The 27,425-nt window shown below is 34.7% G+C and overlaps 1 protein-coding gene across 4 annotated transcripts in view; it reads left to right on the top strand.

The window, feature by feature from the left end:
- EYS (eyes shut homolog) overlaps positions 1 to 27,425 on the top strand; it is a 789,226-nt gene that overhangs the window by 634,638 nt on the left and 127,163 nt on the right. For all 4 annotated transcript variants that reach the window (XM_038131819.1, XM_038131820.1, XM_038131818.1 and 1 more), the window contains 2 exons: positions 5,801 to 5,965; positions 13,280 to 13,433. In XM_038131819.1, coding sequence (XP_037987747.1) covers positions 5,801 to 5,965; positions 13,280 to 13,433 — 319 coding nt within the window. The remainder of the gene's footprint in view (positions 1 to 5,800; positions 5,966 to 13,279; positions 13,434 to 27,425) is intronic.

Genomic DNA, 27,425 nt, shown 5'->3' with positions numbered 1-27,425 from the left:
TAGGAATATGAAAATATTTATTTCTTTGTTTTGTGTCTCTCTTTTTCACAAAGCATGTTAACATCAAACTGATTTACTATGATCTTGTTTTTTCAGACATGCAGCTAACTGCAAATTCTTTGTACTTGAGGAATGCTAAAACTATAAACAATTTTTTTTTCTCATAATAAATCTAATAACATTTATATTGGGTTGATCTGCTTATTGAAATACAGTTGTCAAAGGAGACGGATAACTCTAGGCACTGGGTGATGACAATTGCTATATGCTTCAGATATCTATGGAATCATTAATTTCCTTTATGTTAAAGGGTCTGCATCTCTCTTAGTTTCTGTCATGCAATCTTAGTAGTGATACACAGAGCAGAACAAGTCACACAAAAACCACAAGCCAGATCAAGCCAGGAGGGCATCTAGCTCAATATCCTGTCTCAGAGAAAAACAGTCACTCTTTAAAAAGGATATATAAAACAGGACAACAGAGATTTTTCGCCAAGTGCATTACTTCAGCTTCCACCAATCAATGAGACTAAGGTTTCCTGACCTGTGGTTCCATTGTATTTGCTAGTCTGGTGGATTAGTTTCCTTTGTTCTTGTATTGTTCTTAATTTTTCTTTATTTTTTATATACTTTTGACCTATGTAATATCTTTTGGCAAGAAATTACCCCAAACATTCTTCAAAAAGTTAATAATAATTTCCATTTGTTTTGCAAGCCTGTGACCTGATAGTGACAACAACTGAGTAATTGAATGCCCTTACCTGCTGTGTTCCAAGACATGGAGCTGCCATTTCTTACTCACATTTTCCTCTGCATGTTGAATAGGCCTGTTCTGATTCTCCATCTGGAAGCAATGCCATCCCTTTGATCATCCCTGTTTCTGTTCTGTGTTTCATTGTACCTTTGCAGATGCATGCTTGATGAATATCTTCAACTTTATTTTCCTAATTTTTAAAAGTCTTTTCTTCTATTACTGTTCCACGTGTATGGCAGTTTCTTTCAATGAAAATGAATTGATGTCCTGCTTTAAGGATTGCTTATGTGACCCATTGCCCCTAGTGCTTTTCTCTGGAGTCTTCACAATTAAATGTACTGTCTTTCTGCCATTCAAAGGCCCTAGCAGTCTGCAAAGTTAGAGATTAAGTCAGTGATCTGATTTCAGACCTCCCAGTTGGCAGCAGAGAGCATTATCAAAAAGGCACCAGGCTGGCCTGATAGAGGAAGACTTGTGCATTTTATTTTGTAAGGATTTTGTGCTTTGTTATGTTGGAGTTCAGTTACAGCAGGCAGGAGGCTTTTGTGCATTGAGACGAATGAAAGCAGCAAGGGTAAGATTTATTTTGTTTCATATTTTATTGTCCTGAAACAGCTGAACTCAGCTAATCAATTATTTCATAGGAAATGGTTACTGTATTTCTGTACTGGTGTAGGTGCATGTGATGCTTTATGAAACACCCAAGTCAGATTTCATATGTACCAGACATAATCCCTAGGAATTTTCTGAATCATATTTATTTCATTTTGATTTTCTTCACACCATGATCATAAGATAAAAGAATGCATTACTCTAAGGTGGTTAAATTTGGTTGCCTGGGATATTCTATGAGCATGACATGGATAGAACAGATCATGTATTCATCAAACCCTTGATATTGCTTCTTAACTGACTTTCTGCCTGCTGGGAACACCTCCATTCTTGATAATATGGAAAAGGTTTGCTGCACTGCTCGTAAAAGTTTTTATCACCTGTGCTTGTATTACATTCTCTGAGTGGTGGAAAAGAACAAGCACAGAATCTGTCCATAGGTTTCAGAGGATGTTTACTATTGTAATTGAAAGATACAAACAACAAATTCAGAGTTTAATCCCCTGACTAAATATTCTGATATCCTGTTCAGTTCACATCTTTAACTTTTCAACTCAGAACTACTGTACTAATTTGGTTTTGCCTAAAGAAAATCCTTCTGCAGGTCGTCTATCTCTGATGCATAAGCAACAAGGATGAGAATTGTTCACCTGCCTTCAGATATTGCTGGCATACATGTTTACACCTAAACTATTGACCCCAAGTCCTTTTACAGCAATAGAGAGAAATAGGCAGGTTTAAGTCATGACTGGGTGAGTATAATCACATCCTAGGATTACCTATTTACTTTCATTATAAAGAGGACCAGGGACATTCAATGAACTTATCTATCCTGTAGATCGTAGACAAGCTTAGTCAGATGTTTGGTCTGATTTTCCTACTAGAAGATGAAAGCATTTCTTCTCTTTCTAGGATTTTGTGATGTTAAAAATCTTTCTTGGTTCTCATTTGAATTTATTTAGTGATGTCTGGTGCAGTTGATGACTCTTAACATCTTCAGGACTGAAAAATATATTTTAAAAGGAATTCAACAGAATTTAATCAAATTCAGGCTAAGCCAGACTTGTAATAAAAACCCGAAGCATGCAAAGGGAAAATAAGAGGTAGGAGTGGAAACAGATTTATTCCATTTTAGTAGCAGGAGAAAACTATATTCTTCCCCTTACTCCTCTTTATATTCTGACTAAGACAAAATCAGATAGGGACATACTAGAAATTTGTTGGTGTTTCTCAACTTTTTCTTGTTGTACTGTGTTATTGTGAAAATTGTCATAAATAGTATTCCAGCTAATCTATTTATTTCAGTAGAAAATTTGAGTCTTCTGTTAAATTGTTAAAGTATGCAATATGTGTTTGTTAGGTAATTTAGACCCAGCTCTGTGGTCTCTCTTACATTTTTTTCCCTTGAATTATTTGTAATCTTTTTTATCCTTAAAATGTAAGAAAGTTTCTATTTCTTCCTGTATCCTAGTTATTGTTTTGAGAACCCCTTAGGTTGCATGTACTCACTTGGAGACCATTGCCTCAGCGGAAAAGAGTCCCTTGTGATCATGGACAGAGGTGACAGGTTCAGATAGTGGACCCAGGGTGGAATTAGGTAACTACTTCTTCCTGTTAGCCTATCCTGTGAAATATATTAAATACTAAATTATTTATTGCCAGCAACCATCTTAAAATATGAATATCTGTAAATAGAAGAAGTACTAAAATACTCTCATAATGTGGTAGAGAATTAGCTCATTGTAGTTCAGCATATGCCCTTCTTTGGATCCGATTCATGGATCCTACCAGTTTGCAGCCATGATCAGTGCTTCATGGGACTTTAATTTCTGCTAATTAAGAGTTTACTAGAATGAGGGAAGTAGAAAAATTTTGTCCACACTGGCAGCTTTGCCCATAGTGTTCTATCTGTGCACTGTATCACAGACATAGGTTTTAGATTCTCAATACACAGACTCAATCTGTTTTCTCCCACTTAGACCCTTCATCGAAGCAGAAGACTAATCCCTGTGCTCTCAGTGACCTCTTTACTGATGTTGTAGACTTGCAACAGATTGCAGCTGTTGTACAGCTTTAGGGCAGAAAATGCCTGTTAAGGATCAGCAGGCTAATAGCCTGCGCACCATAGGGAAGAGGATGAGCTCTGCATCTTGGCATTTCTGGATGGCTTTTTCTGCCAGGTGTGCATTTGCTTCTGATGCAGTTGCTGTATTTGCTGTGTCCCTTCTGCTGATTTCTGAGAGGACTTCATAGTGCTGCTGATGGAAGCCTAGGCTGCTTTGGGCACAGCACTGCAGATGTAGACAGGACTGTTGAAATAGCATTTTTTCTCAGTAGTTTTGCCTATACAACAATGCAAAGACTTCTTTAGATGCAAGGTGCTAGACTCCCTGGAAAGTCTTAAATCTTTAGGGGAGATCCCTCCTTTGAAGGGACCTATCCTTCCTAAAGGAGTAATGAGATTGTCCTTCCTTTCAAGATTGCCCAGATATACCACAATCCCTTCCGCTCCTCATTCTTCTCCCCCTTCCCTTCACCTAGCTGAAAGAAACTTCACAGATTAATTTTAACTTAGAGTATAAATTGCAGACAGTTAGTCTCCAAGTTGACTAGTTTGGGGTTTTTTTTAAACTACCTAATAAAAGACATTTTAATAGCTTAGTTGCTCAGTGTAACATTATATTGTGAGTACTGAACTACACTGAGATTTCTAAAGGCACTGCACTTCAAGAATAATAATTAAGGTTGAGTGCACAGAACCTCCCTGTGAAGGATAACGGAATCACCAATTTGTTGGGGTTGGAACGGACCATCATCTTGAGACCATCAAGTCCAATCCCTTGCTCAAGCAGAGCAGGATCACCTAGAACAGGTTTCCCACAACCATGCCCAGTCAGGTTTTGAAAATTTCCAAGAACTGAGATCTAAAAAATCCCTCTGGGTAACCTATGCCAATGTTTGACCATCCTCACGGTGCAACAGAGTTTCCACATGTTCCGGTATAATTTCTTGGGTTTTGATTTGTACCTGTTGCTATCAAGTGCACTGCTGAGAGAGAAGTTTGGCTTCCTCTACTCCATCCCCCTGTATTTACAGACAGGTATTAAGATCCACCTGAGCTTTTTCTTCTGCAGCCTTAGGAGTCCTGGCTCTTTCAGCCTTTTCTCATGTGAAAGAGAACCCAGCCCTTAATCCTGTTTGTGACCCTGCATGACACTGCTCGATCTCCTAGTACTGTTTCTCTTGAAAGTATGAATTTAATTAGGCAAAAAACACTCATAATCAGGTAGGCCTTCTTCTGATTTGCAATGCCACTGACCTTTTTTTCATCCCATATCTTTTTCCACTTTCTCCAACAATCCTGATTTTTCCAGACCTATGATTTTGAAACATAACTAGTCATTGCTCTCCATTCTGCTTTTCTTTTGCTGTCAGGGTATGGAGTTTTTTAATGACTGTCCTTCCACATGTGCTTGTTTAGCTAGGCCTTTCCTTTTGTCCTTTTTTCTTAAGTCAAATAAAAACAGCGGAGGATAAACAGTGGTGAGATTCACAAAAAACCAAAAATTTATAAAGTGAATACTTTTTTTTTAAGTGCTAGTCATGCCTGTGTGTAATCATCACTCACAGATCTATTGTATAGTTTTAGTTCATTAAACTAAAAATTTCTTTGCAAAAATATTACCTGAACTCAAAATATTTTTCTTGATGCTTATTTCTTATTCACATCCCTGGTGATCAGGCTGGGAAAACTTCAAGGTATTTTGCTTAAATATGTTTCTTAAGGCATTGGGAAGACATTCTGCCTAACCTCAATCAGTTTTAGTTTATTTTTTATTGCCTTCATGATACTATTATCATGTCTAAAGGGTAAAAAAAAACCCCAAAAAACCATAATGACTATAGTAATGAATGCAATAAACATTGTAAATGTTAAGCCTTCACACTTAAAATAATTCTCTTAACAATTACTCATTTCCAGACTAGTGTAGTAGAAAAATGCGTATTCTGTCCAATGGCATTCTCTTTATTCAAACTCCATAAATGTGAGTATTCTGAAAATGAAGAAAAACTGGGTTTCCCATCTAGAAATGAAAATGAAAAGTACTTCACAGAGATGTCATAGGATAAAGGTTCTGTACTGACACATCTGTAAAGAAGTAAATTTATAACAGTCTTTTTAACTTGCATCTTCTAGTAGTAATCCCTCCTGTAATGATCTTTTCACTTCTGGTAATAGACAGATGCTAGAACTTTTTCATTTTCTGTGAATTTGAATGTTTGAAATGAAAGAATTTTATATGCATGCTCAGCAAATAATATAGTTGATGATGCTATCACATGTATTAAAAAATTGATCTTTCTAACATGCTTGCATTTTATTACTTTATTTTGTAATAAATTAATAAAATTAGCTTTTTGTTGTTCATTTCAGACATAGCACTGTTTTTTCCATCCTTCACTGGAAATTCTTATTTGGAGCTACCTTCTCTGACATCTGTATCTGATACCAGGACTGCATCTGGGCAGGAAACAAGCAATCTGACAACTCTGTACTTGACAGTGAAAACAACTGCTCTAAATGGCACAATTCTTTACAGTAAGTACCAAAGATACTTGAAGCTAAGTATCAGTTTTAGCTCCTTCAGGTCCTTATTAACTTTAGTGTACATCAGCTGGCATTTCCTCTTCAACAGCAAAATGAGTCATTAAAATGCAGTAGAAGCCTTTTGGTATTCTAATGCATGCTGCATTATAAAATTTGAACCATTGTTCCTTGTGTTCCTCTGGAAAGTTCTTTAATTTATGACTCATTGAGCAAAACATAACTTACAAGAGAAAATGCTGCTTCCTGACAAGAAAGAACGTAGTAAGCATATGACTTTAGTTGTAAGTTTTGCAGCTCTAAAGTACAAATGTTGAAGAAGTTTTGAACAACTTATAGAGAAAAAACTTCTCTGTAGTTGGATTGAGTCTCGCTTTTTATAATTGTGATCTTGGTTCCAAATTCTTGATTTATAGAACTATCTTAGGTTCTGCAGTTTTGCCATATTTTGAAGTCCTTACTGTGATTTCACACTTCAGAGAATTCTTTTGTGATCCCCAGAGAGTATACGTGCAGACTTGGATGTATGCCTGTTAACACTACATAAAAAAGTTGCTTCTTGCCTGCATATTTCATTCCTCAATATATGGCATAAACTTCTGAGACAGAAGTACACTTTTCACTAGTCAGCAAGAAAAAAATAGACTACTCTGCCAGTTGAGTATTTCATTATATATTTTATCTTGCAATTTCTTGCAAATGGAAAACATGGAAAGTGAGGTGATTTCTTCCCAAGAAGAGCTAGAAAAATATGATTATTTGATAGATTTACTCCACAAAGGCAAAATCATTAGGAGCATTTTCATGCAGCTTCCTAGGGTCTCTCTACACAAGGAATCTTGTTGATAAAGCATAAATAATTCTGATTTAATTTTGTTGCATTTATATTAATCTGGTAGTAGTATATGTGAATTCACCTGAACTATGTACCCATTTATAAGCCAGGGTTAAAACTAATATAAGCTTTGTGGCATTATTTAATTATGCAATTTATTATTGTCTGTACTAGATTTTTTTTTTTAAGATGTGAAACACTCTAGCCCCAAACTGAAAATTAATGTTTACTTCCTTTCAAAATAGTATTTTAAATCCTTGTATGTTATATCTGGGCTGTTGCTGCAGCTGCCTAAGCTACAGTACTGCAAAATTTGCCAAGAATCATGGATAAGGGGTGATGTGGCAATTCTTTATGTCAAAATGTTTTATACTTGTTAGTTATTTCAATTTCAAGAGGAGTTATTTGCCCTTGAAGAAGAATTCAGTGAAGGTTATTGGAAGTACTTTGAATATATTTGGCATTTAGTGATTTTGTTTGCTTCATCACTGCAGAGTAATTTGGCTCCAGCCAAAGTTAATCTTGCTACCTACACATAAGCCCTGAGTAAGCATCTCTGTGAACCAAAAATCTCAAAGAACTACAACCAAAAAAAATCCAAAATGGAAGATTTTCTGCTATACTCAGGAGGAAGTGTTTTAGTGTTTTTTGAAGCTAAAGGAGTTGAGTTTATTTGGCCTGGAGAAGAGAAGGCTCTGGAAACATCACATTCCAGTCTTTTTTAAATGGGTGCTTATAAAAAATATGAGGCTAAACTTCTTAGTTGCCTGTTGCAATAGGACATGGAGTAGTGTCTTTAAACCAAAAAAAAATGGTGTGTCTTTAAACCACACAACACTAAAAGAGTGTAAATGTAGGCTAGATATAAAGATTTTTTTACAATAAGGGGAGCAAAGTACTGGAATAAACTGCCCGGAGAGGTGGTAGATTCCTCATCTCTGGAATCATCCAAGTCAGGTTTGAGAAGACTCTGAGCAACCTGATGGGGTCGAAGATGTCCCTGCTCATTGCAAGGGGTGAATTAAATAACCAATTCATATGACTCTATGTATTTTCTTTTCTAGATAATGTACTCATTTTGCATCTAACCAAATTAAATATTTAAACCTATTATAACCTGTTCCGCTATTAGTTCATACTCTCTATGGAAAATTGTTAATATGGTATTTTTCAGGTGTATGCAGAGATTTTGTTTCAGCAGTATTTGAGGACTTAATGTTCTTTAGAATATAAGTGTTTCCACTTTCTGGAAAGATAGAATAGCATTAGTGGAGAACCATGAAGTTTTTTTGCTTTCCAGTTACCCATATCTGAGATTTCCATGGATTGTGTCACAGCTCACTTCTTGTCCCTCCAAAAAGGGGCCAATGTGGGTCAGGATTAGTGGTATGAGTTCAGTTCTCACCCTAAAATTGAGCTGGGGTAGCTCCAGGAACTCGGGATAATTTTTGTATATTTTCACAGAGTGAAACCCCACCTTTTCTTCATAGGTTCTCAGTACCATGTCACATTTGCATTCTCATTCCCTGTGTTACCCCTAAAATGGAATTTTAACTGATTTGCAATATTCCGCTCTTTTAGTGACCAATAGGGTTTCTATTAAGGTTAGATTTCTGTTAAGCTAAATAAATAAATAAATAAGTAAAACTTTGGATCTCTGCCTGGCTGTAGAACACAGACACAGAAAGTAATGGATGACTTAGCAGAATTCTTGTACAATTCTGATAAGTCATCCATTGTTTTCTGTGTCCTATTGTCAGAATTTTTGTAGAATTCTGATACTAACATTAGATATTTGCTTTACATTTCCACTTTAACTATCTCTGCCCCTTTTTTCTGTAGCACCAATTCCTTTTCCTTGTTTTTACTCTTTCTTTTTTGTTCTCTGTCTCCCTGGTAATTAGATTCCATTCCAAATAATACAAATGTTTGTTATAATGGTTCAGATCAATATTCTTATTTGGTTTTACATGAATGTAAAATAAAAAATTATATAAATTTGTAAATAAAAATCTCTCCAGTGTTTTATGAATGAACAGATATATACAGATGCGCCTATACAGATAATTGAGAGGTTTTAAATTATTTCTGTACATACTTCTGTCAGATAAATATCCTTTGTGAGATCCCTCATGTTTTCTCTGTATTTCCTTCATCCTCATTTTTTCTCCCTACTCTTTCATTTTCACTTGTAACTACTACAAAAGAGAAGCTGCTGCTGTCAGCTCTTCTGTTTTTAATAGTAATACAACTCCTCCCTTTACTGCTGCTTTTTTGAAGCTGTGTCACCATCAAACATCCAAGGAATGAACCATCAGCAGAAAACCAACTTGAAGCTATTGCACTCACTAGGTACAAGAACCACACATTTCTAAGGGTTAATGTTCCCAACATTTTCAGATTCTGTTAATTTATGTGTGTTAGCAATGGTTTAATAATTATGGTTACAATAAGCTTCACACATTCATAAAGCAAAAACATATCTATTTGTCAAAATAAGTTTTTAAAATAGAAAAATCATTACAGTGATCTGCTTCTTTCAGATTACTTTACTAGAAAATTGTTACACATTTTTGATTAGTTTTTTTTAATTAATCCATCTTCAGATTACACATTTTACAAACACACCTGTTTTTACCAGGTGGTGGTGAGGTTACATCTGTTTTTCTGGCAGATAATTAGTAGACATTTAATTACAGGGAGAAATCTCAGACAAGATGCTACTGATACACAAATGAATTTGAATCAGAAAGTATGTATAAGACTATTTAAGTCAAAATCATAAGGATAATATAAAAGGATTGAAACTTGCATCTGTCTTTACCTAGTACAATAGCATGTGAAGAACAAAAAAGATCCGTGCATTCTTCACTTTTTCATGTCAAAATGCCTTAAAATAAAAATAAAAGAGCACTGAAAATATCAATGCGTTATTTTAATACCTTTTAGCAGTTAGTGCAATTATATATATGCAAATATATATGAGACTAATAAAACAAATATTGGGAATACAGCAAATAAGTCTGCTTATAGGCTAACCAATAGACAGAATACGAGAATCATTACCTGTGCTAGGCATGGCACTTTAGAAAATCATACTATACTGTTAAAAAAATTTTTACTTTATTAGCAAGAATTTTATCAATGGTTTGTTGAAATTAACAAGTACTAAGGACTTGTAGAGGCTTCCAAAAATAGGTTTTCTGTTAAAAAAATTGGGAAAGAGATAGGATGTCATAGAAGTCTATGTGTGATTTATAGAAAATTACTATACATACATCTGTCTTAATACAAAGAAAAATGCATTTACATTCTTAGTAATTATATTATATGTAATTACTCAGTATGTATTCAAGAAAAACATACTTCAAGGAATGTTAACAGTAGATGGACTAAAACTGTCTGGAATTTTTGATGTTGTGTTTAAATTATTGATAGACTGTGACAATTACATTTGTGCCAATAAAAATTAGCCATCATTTGAGAAGATTTATTTGTTTACTATAGAATGCATTCATAATATTTCTATTCTATTCCTTAATTATTTTATTTGTTAGCATGATTAAATTTCATCAACATGTCAAAGCAAATTGTGATATTTAGCCACAAAGCAAAATAAATTCCTAGTGATCATAAACCTGATACAGTTGTAAAGTTTTACTTCATCATTTTCACTTTTAAGAGAGTCAGCATAATGCTGCTCACAATCCCTTCAAGGATAGATTGTTTAGCTTCTGCTATATATGGTAGCCTGTAACTTCTGACAATTGGATTTCAGATATCACAGCCCATGTTTACAGCACTCCTTAAGGACAACAGCTCCCTTTTCATAAGTTGGGCTCATAAATTATTTCCTTTTCTCTCAGAAGCTCTGTTCCCCAGATCTTCCCATATTCCCCTTACCCTTAAGAAACTAAATAGAGGCCATTTAGACATTTCAGTTGTAGTCTCTTTGTCTCTTATTTCAGCAGGCATTTTCATGTAAAGCATTTCACAGAATCCTTCCTGGGTCAAAATATATTTTCTTTCTTAATAAAGCTTATCTCATATTTTAATGGGACTTCAAACCTGTCTTTTAGATAGGCAATCATTTAAGCTCAATGGCCATTTGCTTGCTGACATACTGATGTACAAAAATAACCTTCTGGCTCACAGTTTTCTATGAAAGGATGATTGCTGAGATTATTTTGCTAGAACCCCTCACATAATCTCTACTAAGGTCAAGATGATTTACTCCCAATATCAAACAAGGTTTTTAACTCAGATATTTCCTGATCTCTGTCTCTTCCCAGAACCTGTCTGTTTTGCTTATGACTCGAACTTTTCCTATGAAGGTAACTTCCATCATTTGCACTAGGCAGTATATGCTCTTTCACATTGCCAGAACAAAATTCTCTGACTCCTCATGTTCACTGTAGAAAGATTTAAAGGACTTTCCTTTCAAAGGATTTCATACCACCTAGCAAATAATGTGAAGAATGCTGTTAGTCACCTGCAAGTGTGACTTAAAAGTGCTCCCTAGACTGAAGTTCAAGCAGCAACACTCACTGAAGTTTCAAGAAGTAATGCTGCCTTTGAGAGAGCTGTCCCAGATTTTTTCCTTTACTGGTAATAATGAGGACCTTCTTCCAAGTTTTTACTAGTGGGCAAAGTGAATAGACAGACAGAGTCACTGGGAGAAGGGAAACAAGGTGTTCATCTGTAACTTCACTTTTTCAAGATGTGTTATATACATGCACATATACATCCACTTTGCTCTCTCTGAATCAATGTGACTTACAGATCTACTTACTGGTAGAAATTGGAAATGCCAGGAATGGCATGTGCAAGGAGGGGAGAAGACTAGGAAACAAATAGTGCAATATGTGCATATATCAGTTATATGATGGTTAAAAAACAGTGCAATAGTGCAATATTTTTAAAAGAGAATTATCAGACTATTGTAGAAGGAAATTGTAAAAGCCAAAGGCATGAAATCCAGTCAAATTAAAATAGTTTTGGAGTTAATTAGCTATTCAGAATACAAAATATGTTTAAGCATAAAAGACTTCATTAGGTCATCAGGATTTGTAACAGACTGAAGAAATGCAATGTTGACTAGAAAGTTGCTCTCAAGGAGGGAATTTACATTGTGAACTGTTTCGCCGGGAACTATACAAAAGGAAATGATCAGGCAGTTGCAAGCACTGTTGTCTCCCTCTGTCTCCTGAAAGATCACTTCTTCGTTTTTGTTTTGTCCTCCAAAATAAAGTTGATTATTTTGTTTTTACAAATTAATGTGTTTTCTAAGTCCCAAGAATGCCCTCATTTTTTTTACCTTTCTGAATAAAAATAATAATGTTCTGACCTGTGGCCCCCTGCAGTAACTCCAGGCCAGGGAGCTCCTACCCAGCAGCTGAAACCCTGCCCAGATCCCAGCCCTTCTGCACCACTCTGGTGGACTCCTGCTCATGGTTCATGGGCAGACTCACTCAAGGCTCACACACCCAAACCCAGGCACTCCACAAGTGAGGGTCCCCCAAATGCCAGCGTGAGATTTCTCCCTGTCTAACACCCATGCCAGCACCCAGGACCTCCTATTCAGAGGCAGTAGTACATCAAACAATACATGCAGTATTTTCAGTTTCGTGACCCAGCTAGTGAGTCTTTTTTGCTTCAGTTAAACAGCAAAATACAGTGAATAAACAGATTAACGTTTTAACTGTTTATCTTGAAGTTGAATAAAAATTGCAAACAGGAGCTGTCTTACCTTTTATGAAAAGTAAATACAGTTAAATTCAAAGGACAAATTCACCCAATATCATGTGATACTGTAGGTGTCAGTCCTTTTTTTTATAAGAGCCTTGTATCATTCATCACTCAAATATAAATATTTTGCTGTCATTGTTACAATGTATAATATACTATTTAGTGGAAGTGAACTTAAGCATATTTTTCATTCTTATTTTTAAGAGTTCAAGTAACAGTATGTTTGATGTTTTGTAAATAATTTTTCTTCTCTTCAAGTCTGAAATACATCATTAATTGGGAAAGGTGAATTTTTCATAATCTTTAAATCTATTATAAGAGCTGTCCTCTTATAATTTTTGTTTTCTATAACTTATTTGAAAAACTGAATGAATGTGAATTTCTTTTTTTATTGTCACCTTTGTTGCCTTAATGATACTGCTGGATATAGAGAGAAGTTCAATTAATGTAACATCTCTGTAAGATTGATGCCACTGCAGTGGTATTAAGTAAATTTTGTCTTTTAGTTATTTTCTTTTACTTTTAACTGTTATCAGCTAAATACAGAGATTTACAGTCTGATTTTTTTTTCTCACGGTCACTCAAGAAGAGTCCTGTATATGGACAGAAGGGTCCCCAAGGTCACATAGGCATTGTGTCTGATGATGGTGTTCCAGTAGTGTGATTTACTTCTGTGAGGTCCTACACTTTCAGAAGTGTGACTATCTCCATTTTTATTTTCAAAGCTGGTGAAAGAAATTTTGGAGAGCAGTTTCTTCACTTGTATCTTGTGGAGGGAAGACCAACAGTTCGATTAGGCTGTGGAAACTCTCAGAACATTCTGACTGTGTCCCTGAACCAATCTGTCAGCAAGGGTCTGCTCGTCCCTATCACAATAAGGTAAGAACTGGGGTACACTAAGAGTTTTAGTCATCTATATTGAGCAATAAAATGTAATTTCACTTTTTTTTTGACAATAAAAAGGCAAGTAAAATTGGAAAGCAAATTTGGAAACCTTTTTCATAAAGTTGAAAATATAATTCATTTTCAATTCTCCTTGACTGAAAATACATTTTTGTTCACACAGATTATTTCAGTCCTTTGGAGAACTTATGAAACATTCAAAGTCTTCAAAGTCCAGATACAGTTACAGATACAGTTACAGATACAGATTATGTCAGTTTGAGAACTAAAACAGTTTAAATATAACTTTTGAAATTACAAATGGGGGTCTCATATTTTATGCTTATTAATTAACACATTGCATAAACTAGAGTTGTCATCACATTTTAGTGCTAAATATAATACTAATCTATTGTTTAAGATAAATTAAAAATGGGCGTGCTGACAACATCTTACATTACAGGGTGGACTTGGTGATTAGAAAAGCCTTATCCAAACAACTGTGATTCTAAAAGTTTTCATATCTACATTTGCCACTTTACTATCAGGGTTATACAAGAGTGGCTAATCACTGCTGTCATTTTTCATCTTGTACAAATGATAGTTCTCAAAATGGTTCATTTATCATTTTGAGATGGGTATTGGTATCATGCTTTGGTAATGAATTAACTCTTTTCCAGTCACAGAATTTCATGTGTGCAAGTTAGGTAAGAAGTAAAACAGAAATAATACAGGGGGTTTTGTTATATTTATATTAGTAAGGTTAAATAATGGTAAAGTATTCAATCTTTACTTCAGAGATGTTTAGAAATAATTCTGACCCATATAAAATATCAAATTACTGTGATTAAGATAATATTTTTTTACATCTTTTAAGTATTATTAAATATTAATTGCTGCACCTGGACTGTAAACATTTCTGCTGTGAGGGGATGTAATGCACTAATTATGAAATTAAAGGAAGCCTCAGCTAGGACTATTTTTGCTGTTAGAGGATGGTATGTGAAGGAGACTGCTGCAAAAGTTACCATGAAACATGCATGTTAGATTTCTCAAAATTGCCTTTTACTTTCAAAAAAGAAAAATCAAAGCAAAATCTGAATATTTTTGTGTTTTTCTTCTGAGCTGTTTCTCTGTGATGTAAATGTTGATAAATTCTGAAATGACAGAGGTTTGTTGATATCATTATATCAAGTAGATTGATATGGGGAGAAGAGAATGTTCAGCGTATTTTGTTAGATTGCATGCTTAACCCATAAGCTTTACCACTTCTTTCAGAAACAAACTTGTTAGAATATAAATCCTCTTTTCAATATACAGAAAGCTAATAGGAGCTGCCATTTAAGAAACTGTTTCATTTCTATCTTCTATTTCTTTTCAGCCACAGGTCTCTACATTACTTTTTTTCTACATTTAAAACAGGGATGTTTTCCTTTTATGCTTAGTAATAACATCTTGTATTAATGGAACCAAGTCACATAGCATACATTCAAATCTTATTACCTGGCAGTGTATTTATTTTAGGATTTTTGTACAGATTGTAAAAGCATATAAAATTTATAAAGAAAAGTATATCACTTTCCCTCCTTTTGATCTAGCACATAAAGAGGTTTTTTTTCTTTCAGAAAATACTTGATAGAGTTATACAGCTCAATACTAATAAACTATTCTAAGTTTGTTTTTTAATCCCAGAGGCTCCTCTTGAGTGAGACATTGGTCAGATAATTGCCTGCACTGCATCAGCTGTGGTAGCATTGTCTTTGCTTCATACATTTAAGCCATCAAAATGCCATACAGATTTCAAAGCCTAATAATATCATAGCAACAAATGCAGCTAAATGACAATTAAAAAGTTGATTCTAGGTATAGAGTTCAAGTTCACATAGAAAATTTTATTTCCTTCTTTTTCTACCTTAATATTAACACCTCTGTATTTATGGCCTCATTCTTCTTGTGGTTATACTAAAAAATACTGTCTGTTTAATTTACACATTTCCTTTGTTTGCTAGAATTTTATACTGCTATCTTTGAAACAGTGGCATACTAAATAACTTTCAAGGTGTGATTGTAGACTGTGACTAGTAGGGATTTACATGAATTTGAGTTTATGGGCTTGGACTTCAAAATGACTTGTGATTATTCTTGTGAGTCCTTCTAAAATGTAGAGAGAGCAGTATATCCTTCACCAAGCAGCAATAAAATTGTAATCCTTCAGCAGTCAGCCTTAACCTCTGTCAAAGGAAAAAGCAAACTTGACAAGGCAGTTGTAGCCTCCCAAGCTCTTGTATCATAAGATATAAAATATGAATCCATGACAAACTGTTGATTTGTGTTCTCAGAGGCTGTTGGAGATAGATAATTCTATCTGTATGCTTTACCTGCAAAATTGTGTGGGGTTTTTTTTTCCCAATAATGTAGGAAAAGAGTCAAAGAGTAGAATAAATGACCATTTTTTGTTACTGTTTCAAAGCTCTCCAACAGGGGAACAATACATTTGCTACATTGGACTTTGAATTAGTTTGGAAGATCATATTTGACAGCTATTCTGGTATTGGATGCAACTACGACTGCAGTGGTTAAACACCACAATTAACACATCCAACATCTATAGAAACAGACTTTCTCTTTTTCCAACTTATTTTTAATCCACATGTGCAAGAAACAAATATATTCCCACAGTTTAGAGCTATTACTTTCTTTTAACTGTATGATTAGTTTCCTTAGATATGGCCATTTTCTCAAATCTGATGGAGATTAAATGAGTTTTAAATGTTCAGTCATTGTCTTTATGATACTTGTGAGATGGCAGCTTTATAGAAGAAAGTCAATAAAGCTCTGATTGCTTACTTTTTTTGCCTTGCCTAAAGAAAATAGAAACCTGTTTCAATGCATTTTCATTTCTGTTCCTATTTCTGTTTATTTTAGGATGATTTGATTACTGGTTTGAAAATGTGCATTCATTTGAGCGTAACTTTTTGTGATTTCATGATTGAGAATGTTTTGGTTTTTTTAGTTAAAGCTTTGAGCACATACTTGAGCACATACTTTAGTTTGGATTGGTTTTATGGATTTGTTCTTTAAAGTTATTCAAAGAACATTAATCCAAACACATTTCATTCCATGAGTGGGTTCTGAAATGCATTTGCCTGATGTAAAATTTGCTCTACTTTGTGGTTAAAGTGATATTACTGTCACGTGGGCAAATGACGTTTCTTTAAATCAGTGGTTGAAGGAAGGTAAATTTAACAAAGAGATTGAAATAATCAGGTCATCAAGATTTTGATTTATTGAGATAGTAATGTGGATTGTCACTTCTAGAATATGAGTTCTGATATTTTTTAGACATGTTAGATTTTTGTCTCTAAATTATTTTTTTGTCTGTTCTGCACAGTGATGTGATACAGCGGGTCCTTTTCCATTTAGGAGATTCAAAGCAAGCATTAATTAAAATCTTCCCTGTATGTGACAACATCACTCTTCAATCTTATTTACCTGCAGAACTTTCAGAATTTTTCTCTGGAATTTAATGAACATGGTGGCCATCCCTACAGAGCTATATCGTGGTATTATGTACATTTACATTTCATGTATCTTCCAAGTGGACATATTGAAAGCAGTTGTTTCCAGTTTTCTGTCACACTTTAATCAGTAGTATGGATGTGAGCATTTACCCATGGCTAAGAAGGGCACCTTTAGCTGTCCTTAGAAGGGTTTGTTTTTTAAATACATTATCCAGTTAATTTGGCCAACTATCACCTAGACCATGCAATGGTACAGTAGCTGCTGAAGTTTATTATTTGTTCTTCCAGCATCAAAAGCAGATGGCACATTCTGAATTGTGAAAGTCCTCAGCATGTTTTTGTACCTCCACATGGAAACTTTGGCAAGGTGTAATGTATTAAGTGCTAGTTACATGATTATATTATCAGTGTCCATGATTTTACCTACACTTCTACTTCCTCCCTTTCCACAGAATAAGAAAATCGTTGCTTGAATTATTCTACAAAGTTTTTGCATGCATGTGCATTCTGAAAATGTGTTTCTAAAAAAATAAGTAAATCACTATCCATAAAATATGTTGTCTCATTTTCAGTCATGGTGTTTACCTATTTCATTTCATTATTTCAGAGATATATAGGTTTTCATATTAGTGCATAATTTCATTGTTATTTACAATTGTTGGGTATCCTGCATAGTGTGAAATCATTACTTAAAATTACACTAAATCAGTAAACCAAACCCCCCCCCCAAATTTAATTATCTGATGTCTTGCTATTGCTTCCAACATTACCAGTTACCTAGAAATATAGGATATTTTTTGTTGATTTGGAAACATCTGAGCAGCAGGTTTTGTATCTCAGCAAGTACACAGTGTAGCCTAGGTTTCATACGTGCCATACTGATTTCCAACATAATCAATTATGTGATGAATGAGAAATGGAAAGGTGATTTGGTAAATTACAACTACATGCAATATTGCTGTCATCTTATCACACCTCATCTTTACAAAATTATTTGAAGATTAACAGTGAAAGCAGTCTGGGATAGATTTAAGAATTTTTCTTTTATTATATGAATTTATAAAATTGTTAAGAAAAACACATTTAGGTGTGATTTTAAAAAGGAATATTTTGCATACTCTATATCTTAATTTTGAATTTTAAGTCAGCATGTAGATGAATTGTACCCATGTTGTGTTACATAGAACTGGAAATGCCGTAGGATATTAATTATACTTAATCAATTTTGAAGAAAATTTGTGATTACTTCTAGAAGGACATATATACAACTGCATGAATTTATGTTTACTGCATTTTCTATAGCAATTGAAAATTTCATAAAATCATCATATTTGACACTATAAGGTAGGAAAGCTTTTGCCCTGTACACCCATGTAGTGCTTGTTCTCTGAAAGCCTTAATCCCAGTTTCATTAGTTGAGCTGTTACATTTTTACACGAATAATCACGAATTCTATTCAGTCTTAAAATAGTCCCATAAGAGATGCATTAAATCATGCTAATAAACACAAATTCTTGTATATGCAATTAAAATTTAAAACAAAAATTTGGAACATTGGAATCAGCTGGTTCAATCATTCCATGTGGCATGTTATCTGGAATAACTCAAATAAGAAAATAAATTCTCATAAAGAATATAGAAAAGGTTACCTTTTGTGTTTGTTTCAATTTCAGCTTTTGTGTATGAACAGAACATTCAGTGTGTTTAGAAATATAAGCCACTTTCTAAAACTTTTTTTTGCCTTCATTCATCAGCAGTATGCAATATTTCATCGGTGATCTGTCAAAGCCAACAAACCAACTGCTATGGCTGTTCAAGCTCATTAGCTACTGACTTGAAGAACAGATGTTTGAATTCCTGTACCCTTCATGCTCTGGGTTTATGCTAGATTTTCTTACATTAACTGCCCTTAGAGGAATGACCCAAGAACACAGAAGGACAGAGTCAAGTGATTCTTTAGGCTGGAAAAGCCCTCTGGAGGTCCTTCCAACATTCCTGCTCTTGACGGCTGTCTTGGTTTCAGCTGGGGTAGTTTTCTTCTCACTACCTGGTATAGCGCTGTGTTTTGCATTCAATATGAAGGTTAGGTTAATAACACATTAATGCTATGGTTGTTGCTAAATCATGTTTACAATAAGGCTTGCTTTTGAGTCTCATACTCTGTCTGTAAGGAGATACACAAAAAAATCCTTAACTGCTTTTGGATGGTTTATTGCAACGTGGCTCACCACAGACCAATTCACAGTATTGATGTCATAATATTTTCATCTTCCAATTCCTAGTGTGTCATTATACATTTATCTCAGATAAAAAGGCTATATCACAAAATAAGTGATATCTTGCTGTGTTTTCTTATGGACAAATTACAGAGTTGCATTAAATGTCATTTGAGCTCCTACAAGGACGTGTATTCCAAAAGCTAAAACTACTCATCAAAATTAATGCATTAAAGAAGGTTTGAGGTTCTCTTGCTAGATGTGACTTTTCTTCAGTCTTTTTCATAGCCGTTCATATCTACATAAATTTTAGAATGTGAACTGTATTAGCAGTTCAGTAATATAGAGTAGCATCATGCATCCAGAGCTCCATACAGAACTGAGCTCTGAGTCACCGCTGGAGTCCTATGACCTACCTGGAACCATAGAAGCAACAAGGAAAAGCAATGTATATTTACCATATTTCAAAGATAAAACTTTGAAAAAATATGAGGCCATTGATTACTTACATTATTTAAGAAAAATGCTGATGAGTCATATTTACTCCATCTAACCTCACCTACTTTCAAGTAAGGTATTAATCGAAAGGAGTTTGTCAGTATAAGTACATGGATTTATGGCAAAATTTAAAAATTATTGCAGTACTCAGACATTTATTGCTCACGAGCAATTTTTGACACTCAGCTGAAAACTGACAGCTTGTCTTTAGGTTACTTCCCTGAGTGGTCAGCGTTAAATGGTAAACAAGCTCAAAAAGTAGAAAAATTGGTTTGCAAAATACTCTTTATTTGTTTCTCACAATCTTTTATCCCATTGATAACCTGTTTTTTTCTGTTACAATTACTGCAGCTTCAAACCTACTTAAAACTCAAGATTTTTTTGTTGTAAGTCTTAATGATCAAAGAAATATATTTTGTAAATGTCTCTAGTATCACAGAAAATAATACTGGAAAGTATTATTTGGAAAGTCCTGTTAGCAGGGCACACCTTCCAATCTCCTGTCAATCATGGAATTTGAAAAATTAAATTTTGTTGGTAATCTTATGTATTTAAATTTTATGCCAAATCAGGCATTCTGTTAAATCAAATTCTGTCTGGGGCGAAATGCTGACTTTAGCCCAAAAAGATGTTCCAATCATGAACTTGAAATTAACTTAGTAAATTCCTGTTTACATTTCCATGTCCTGAAAAAAATGTGAGAGCATCATTTAATCTCTATTTCTGAAGGTTTTTAATTGATAGAACAAGAGATGCTAGAGATGATTGTATTTCCTATAAGAAAAAGGATAGCTGTTTTTTTCTAGCCATATTATCTGTTTTAAGATTTTAACATATTTCATTTGAATTACCAATGTTGCTAAAGGGTATTTGTAGTTATTAGTGAGTTCAAATTAGCATAATACAGCAAAAGCAAGCAACACATAAAAAATGCACTAACCTTCACAGTATTTTATTTTGGATTGTACCATTGTAGGATGAATTAACTCATCCTAAAAGATGGTGATTGGCTTAACTCACTCACAGCTATGCAGAATAATCAATCATTCACCACAAAGACTTGAATATTTAACTTTCCATTAATTTGCAAGAAATACAAAAAAAAAGGTTTATGATGGAGAGCAAAACAATTTCATAGTTCTGAAGAAAAATCTGTCGTCAGGGGTCATTTTGACATGAGTCCAACTTTATATTTTATATACTGACTCTCCCAGTGAGAGTGCCTGTATAGACTAGTGGTAGAATGGAAAGGGATTTTCGATCTTTCCTTTGTTTAAGGTGCATTCCTTTAAGGTGCATGCCCAACTATTTTGTGGTTCTCCCACCATTCTCCCTCTCTAATGCAGAGGACCAGACTTGAAAATAATAATGAAGGTTGATATTATCGGGTTGGAGCAATGATTTTATTATGTCCATTTTTAACTAGGATAAGTCAAACACTTCAGTAATACCCTTTGTACTCATACTCTGAATTTCATTGATTACAGTTATTGATTTTTAAAAAGTCCACTTGAACCAAGTGGTTCAAGACAGTATATTTAATTTGTATCTTTTCCTACAGAAGTGGTAAAATGAAAAGAACTAATGAGGAATGCTTAAAAACCTTGTCGTATCAATTTTAACATTTTTAAACAGAATCAGATGTTTAATTACCATGGTAATCTCCAATTTATGTTGATTATTTCATTGTTAAGCATATTACAGATATGTTGATAATTAGATATGTGAATAAATTGTTAGGTTTTCATGCTATAACCTTCAAAAGCATGACTAAAGTATTGTGTAATCAGAAAATTCTAAAACCTTCTTTTTTATCACATTCTCTTATCAAACATGACAAAATAATAGCTAGTGTAATTTTCAGAATAACCAGAAAATTTCATTTTCCAAAGGAATTTGTAAGATTAATAATCATATTAAAGAAACAGATTCAATTTGCTGTTGACAATTTCAGCAATTATTTATTACTCTATTAGTGGGATGGTGTTAACAGCAGTTATTTCTGAATGAGATTTTACTGAATCTCTATGTCACAATTTATCACGTTTTCTAAAGACAGTGAGTTGTGAATTCATCAGAATTAAAGTACACCATATAAAGCATAATGAATGCACATTTCTTTATCTTCTGCTTTTAGATTTGGCTATGTGTTATAATTCTAAAATTCCAATATCCAAGGAATCTCTGAGTTTCTGCAACAAAAATAGGAAGAATAAAGTTCTAATAGTCTCTACAACCCAATTTTCATTTTCTGGATAAATCTGCTTTGAAAATTTTTCAGTGCTGCAGATAAATCATATGTAAGAGATTTTTATTATATCATGGAAATTCCAAACTGCACTTAACCTAAATTTCCAAAATTTGCTAAGTTCTTTAGAACCCTCCTTTTCTGAATTAAAGGAGACACTGCTTTAGTGGTGCAGACTGGTACACAGTCTTGTTTTTACTGTGTGCTGAATAAGCATTGCATTTCAGGTGCTGCTGATGTGATTGCTTACTCCCTGAGGTTTCTCTACATAGACAGTGATCTCAAATGATTCACTTTTTCATCTTCTTGTGCCTGAGTCAGGCTGGGTGAGAAAGCAAAGATTTCAAAATATTTGGCTACTCCATTGCTCCAGGGAGGAAGGGGGATGCATGGCCCTTCTGATCTGCTTGGAAGGAATAACAGTTATTTCACATACAGGCTAGTATGAAGGGATTTCAGTACTGCTGAAGAGACAGTAGGCATTATGCATGAAACAGTGCAAGTATCATTGACATGAAGGAAAAAAAGGAGTCACTGGATTACAGAAGGAATAATAAAATAATAAAATTCAAGTTAATATGATATATTGTTAAATATTTTAATAATTTCAATATTTTAGGTTTTTATTTCTAATGCATATAAATTCTCTAATATTCATAATCTATGTCTGGTCACCCAGTGATTTACACAGAGGGCTTTTCAGACAGCAGTTTACTTTCTGTTGGTCAGCACAGCACATGGTATTAGACATTAGCTATAGCATTAGAATATAGAGCCAAATATCTTATGAAGGTACTGTGTTGCCTTCTTCCTAAGTGAGATGGTAGTTTACACTGTTGTATTTGAGAGTTCTGAAGAGCTGAACAACAAAATAAAACTGGGAAGAGCAAGCAGTTTTTTAATTTTCTTCCTCTAACCTGTTGTTCTGTATGTGGAAGATCAATACAGAAATAAAATTGGTTCAGTGTGCTTGTAACAATTGGCAATTCTCTTCAGGTTTGCCTTAGCCGAGAGCAATAGGAAGTACTATTTGCTCTGTAGGTATTGAAAATCAGTAGAAAATAAAAACCAGTAGTCAGCCAGCCTTTGTATGAATGTCCACAAAAACAGTGGTAGAAGGAAGGGCAAGAAAATGTATCTATCTTTCAACAAGCCAGTTTGGCTGTCTTCGATTCATCTCATGAGCATCAATAACCACAGAGGAGTCAGAAGGCAGAGCTCCACAAACAACAAAACAGTGAAGTCGTGCAGTCCAGACTACTGTGGGATTATGCTGAATTTTCTCCTGTTTGCTGAGAAGAGAGCAGTTCTTGGTCTAGGTGACCAGCTCCTATCCTATCAACATATTTTCAATATGCTTCCAAAAAGTTTAGGTAATCATAGCTTGTTGCTTAGTTCACTCAACTCTAAAGTGGGAGTACTATTTACCTATCTCCAAAACATATTGAAAAGACTAAATTTTCTGAGGCAAAGAATTTTTAAAATGTGACATTGAGCTTCTGATGCATGATCTGTATTTTTCACTATACTCAGTCCATCTCTGTGACCAGAAATTTTCACAAGACATCAGGTGTCCTGGGTTTCGTATTGTTCATTGGATAACCTTTTTCATGGGGGCTGAGGGAAAGAAGAAATAGATATGGTTATTATTTAATTTTAATAGCTATAATATTATTTTTTCTAAATTCTTGCTTTCTAAATAAATTTCAGGTAGATGTTTAATACATAGTTTTCACATAGGCAGAGAAGAAAGAACAAAACAGGACATCAGACAACTCTTTGTTTAAAGAATAGCCAGCTTAGGTCTACTTCTGCATACCAGCAGGAAGAAAATTTGGTGCTGCAAATTGAGTCATTTGATTAAAGAGCATATTCAGTAAAATTCAGACACACATTTATTAAATAGTCCTCCTTGATAGTCATAAAAGAGAGAGGAAAAAAGAGGGAGATGTCAACTTCATCTTTCTGAGAGAGAAAAACATCCACTGCATCTTTCTGAAAGTCTGCAAGAAACACATTTGTGGAACACATCACAGGAAGGAAATTGTTTCTCTTCCTTTAACTGGAGTACACTGATTCCGTAAGGAATTTATATTTTGGTATCAATTATTCAGGTGGGAGAAGTTATTTTATTTATCTCTCCACCACTATGATTGCCATTATCATTAGCTTGTTCCTTTAAGCACACATTAACCTGGCTTTTTCTTAGACTGTAAAGTGCCTGGGAAACTTTCTTCTCTGCTTGCTCACCATGTTGTACCACTTAGTTCCTGTCACTTGCTCTTTAGCTTTGTTGCTCTATTTTCCATGGAGTTAGTGGTGCTGCTGTTACATCTGTGGTCAGCTTCATCCAAAGATGCTTTGTCATTTTGTGACCATTACTTGATTACTTAATATTTTAGCAAAGTGTTACAAAGATTATAGAAAGGAGATGTACTGAGTGTGGGTGCCCAGGCACTGGCAGTGGGGGCTGCAGGAGGTGGGTATTTCCTGAAAGAACTGGGACCCGCAGAGATCACAAATTGGGTGAGGGGGAAGGTGTGAGGCAAGGAGTGGCAGAGAGGAGCTCTTATAGACTGAGCCATATTCTCCATCCTCCTTCTGCACTGTTTATGTGGGGGAGATACAGAAGTTGGGAATGGAGCAAAGTTGAGCCTGGTAAAAAGGGGGTTAGGGAGCAGGGTGTTATTTTTTCTCCTTGTTTCTTACCATCAAAACCTATTTAATAGCCAATAAATTAAATAAATTTTCCCCATGTGAGTCCTGTGATGATAACTGGTAAGTGATCTCCCTGTCTTTATCTTGGCCAAGAGTTTCGTAATCGTGCTTCCCCACACTCATTTTCATGTTGAGAGGGAGGGGAGAGAGAGCAGCTGGGTGAGCAGCTGGCAGCTGATTGAGGTCAACTCACCACAGAAGGAACAGGGAAGTGATACTGAACATGATTTTCCTGCATTCCTTCCATGTGTAATTGTGCAGGAAAATTTTGTAACAAATATGTGACCTCTTTTGTTTATTTGAATTATAAGTGGTGTTGTGTTGGATAAGGCTGTATTCTTTTGTTCAACACAATGTAAATATGAGTATATTGGAGAATTCTTGTAGTCACATGGTAAGTGTTAGCATACAGTGAACATAAAAAAGTAATTATTGTCTCACACTGCTGGTGCTATGGCCATTCCAGAGGTTTGAAAAATATCTGCTGCCTTAGGGAGTATTTCCAGATAAAGCAACTGTTTCAACAGTTTGTAAACAGATTTTCTGTGCTTTGATATAAAATAGCAAAACATTATGTAATGCCAAATCTTTTTTGAGCTCACACTTCAAATGGACTATATTAAACAGACATGTAACCGTTAGAGGTTTGGAGCACATTAAAAAAAAAAAAAAAAAAAAAAAAAAAGAAACCAACTATTCTTCCTGTTGTGGACTGCCTTTTCTGGAGGCTTTGCTCAAGTGCAGTATCAGATGTTTGCTGTGCATTTCCCTGTTTGGGCAAATGGTGTTTATATGGCACCAACTCACACCTGTGCCTTGGGATACGTGTCTCTGTGGCTTTTCTTCTGCAGCTTCCATGCAATTTGCAGCTCTGCTCTGCTGTTTGTAGCAACGGTGCATGTGACTTCTACTGCACTGAGGGCTTTTAGTGAGAACACCAGGAGCTCGGGATCCATACATTGTCACAGAAATTGTTTTATGCCCCCTACGGTTCACATTGCCTTGTCAGAGCTGCCAGCACCTAGCAGACCAATAGTAATAAAAGATGTGAATGTGAGAGCTACCGTGTAGCATGCTGTGTTGCTACTAAATTACTCAGCAGCCGTTCAAAACACCTTCAGAAAATACATTTTCTCTTGATTTGAATACATTTTATGTAAATCTGACATGTGGTTTGGCCCCTGGGTTTTGTTCCCAACACTGTCAGAAACAATCTTCTACAACCTCTTTTGTTCATCCATCTGGAAAATAACAGGATTATGCTTGCCTGCCTTCTGGGGCAGGTATAAGTTTTGCTCAACAGCAAATGTTGTGAAAAACACAAAACACCAGCCTGTGCCTGACATAAGCCAAGGTATGTTCTGACCAATTTTTTCCTTGGCTGAAGAGTACTCATCCTCAACCAGCCAAAGAGGAAGGTATTGATTATCAAGACTGAGTTTTTCCTTCACTTTTAATAGAAGAGTAGAACACATTGCTTTGTTTTAATGGATTTATTTCAATCAAATATTTAAACAAGTAATCTTTCAAGATTTCTTAATGTATTTCATGGAGGTGGTGAATCTGGCACTTTTCTCTTACTGCTTTTTAAATGACATTTCTTCAATTCTTATGAGGAGAAGCAGGCACACAAGCAGTTTTACTGGAAATTTGAGGTGGGGATATGTGAGAAAAAAAAGGCTCAAGCGAACATGTGAGTGGAGTTTGCTGATTGCTTGATGCAGATAATAATCTCAGCAGCAGCCTATGCCAAATCTACATCCATAGTTTTCAATTTTAGAACTCAGTGTGGTGATGCACTGAGGTTGATGTGGTATTGTTGGTCTTGCTAAGTACTCCGTCTCTACTCCACAGGCTATGAATGCTTTCTAAAGACCATATAATTTCATCTGTTTCCTTTTAAACATTTTAACCTTCAAATTTAACCAGAAAGTTTTTGAGTGTAATTTTTGGGGTTTTGCTTCTTTCTTTCTTTTCTGTTTTTCCAGAACAAAACCCCCATATTTAATAATAGTGAAATTCTCTATTTAATAATAAAGAAACACTGTCAGTATGGCCATTTCCTTTGTCTCAAATAAAAATTGCAAAGAGTCTCAGAAGGCTAAAAAGTAGTCCTATAGTATTAAGGTATTCACACCTTTCAATACAAAAACATTCATTCATATTGAATATTAAATGGCCCTCTAAATTTGCATATATTACATTTCACATAAGGTGAAATTTTCAGACAGTATGCATCTGTAATGTTTTATTTCTTGTAAGTTTTACACTGGTCAGCATCTTACAGCTTTTGGAATTAATACCTCTTATTAAAGCCCTTTCTTCAGGAAGATAATGTCAGTCTTACTAAGCAGGCAATTAAACAGAAGAGTGATTAACTTGGTTTGATTAGTTGTGAACTGCCATAGAAGTTCTGCTTATCTGATGAAAAAATTATCTTTTGAGGGATTTGGTAATTTTTTTTAGTCTGGTCAGATCAGTAGTTACACTCCCTGAACAAGTTCTTCAATTGGGCACCATTCTTTTTGGTAGCAACACAAGGTAGTTTCATATTGACTAAAACTGCCCCTGATTAACAGATTAAATATGAAATATTTTACCACTCAAGCAACTATGGCAGTTGCCTCCAAAGAGAGGCCTGGATCTTGGAAATTCCTCTCATTCTTACTCTGAGGAGTTAATGCAAAGAGAAACATTATTCAATGTATCCAACACTGTCAGAATTAGTTCATATCATTGATTTGTGAAAGTAAATAAGCAATTTGTCCATACAATTTTTATTACAGCT

Source organism: Motacilla alba, chromosome 3, assembly GCF_015832195.1.
Source record: "Motacilla alba alba isolate MOTALB_02 chromosome 3, Motacilla_alba_V1.0_pri, whole genome shotgun sequence".
NCBI classification, from domain to species: domain Eukaryota; kingdom Metazoa; phylum Chordata; class Aves; order Passeriformes; family Motacillidae; genus Motacilla; species Motacilla alba.
The sequence above is the reverse complement of the archived record's forward strand: the minus strand, read 5'-3'. Positions and strand labels throughout refer to the sequence as shown.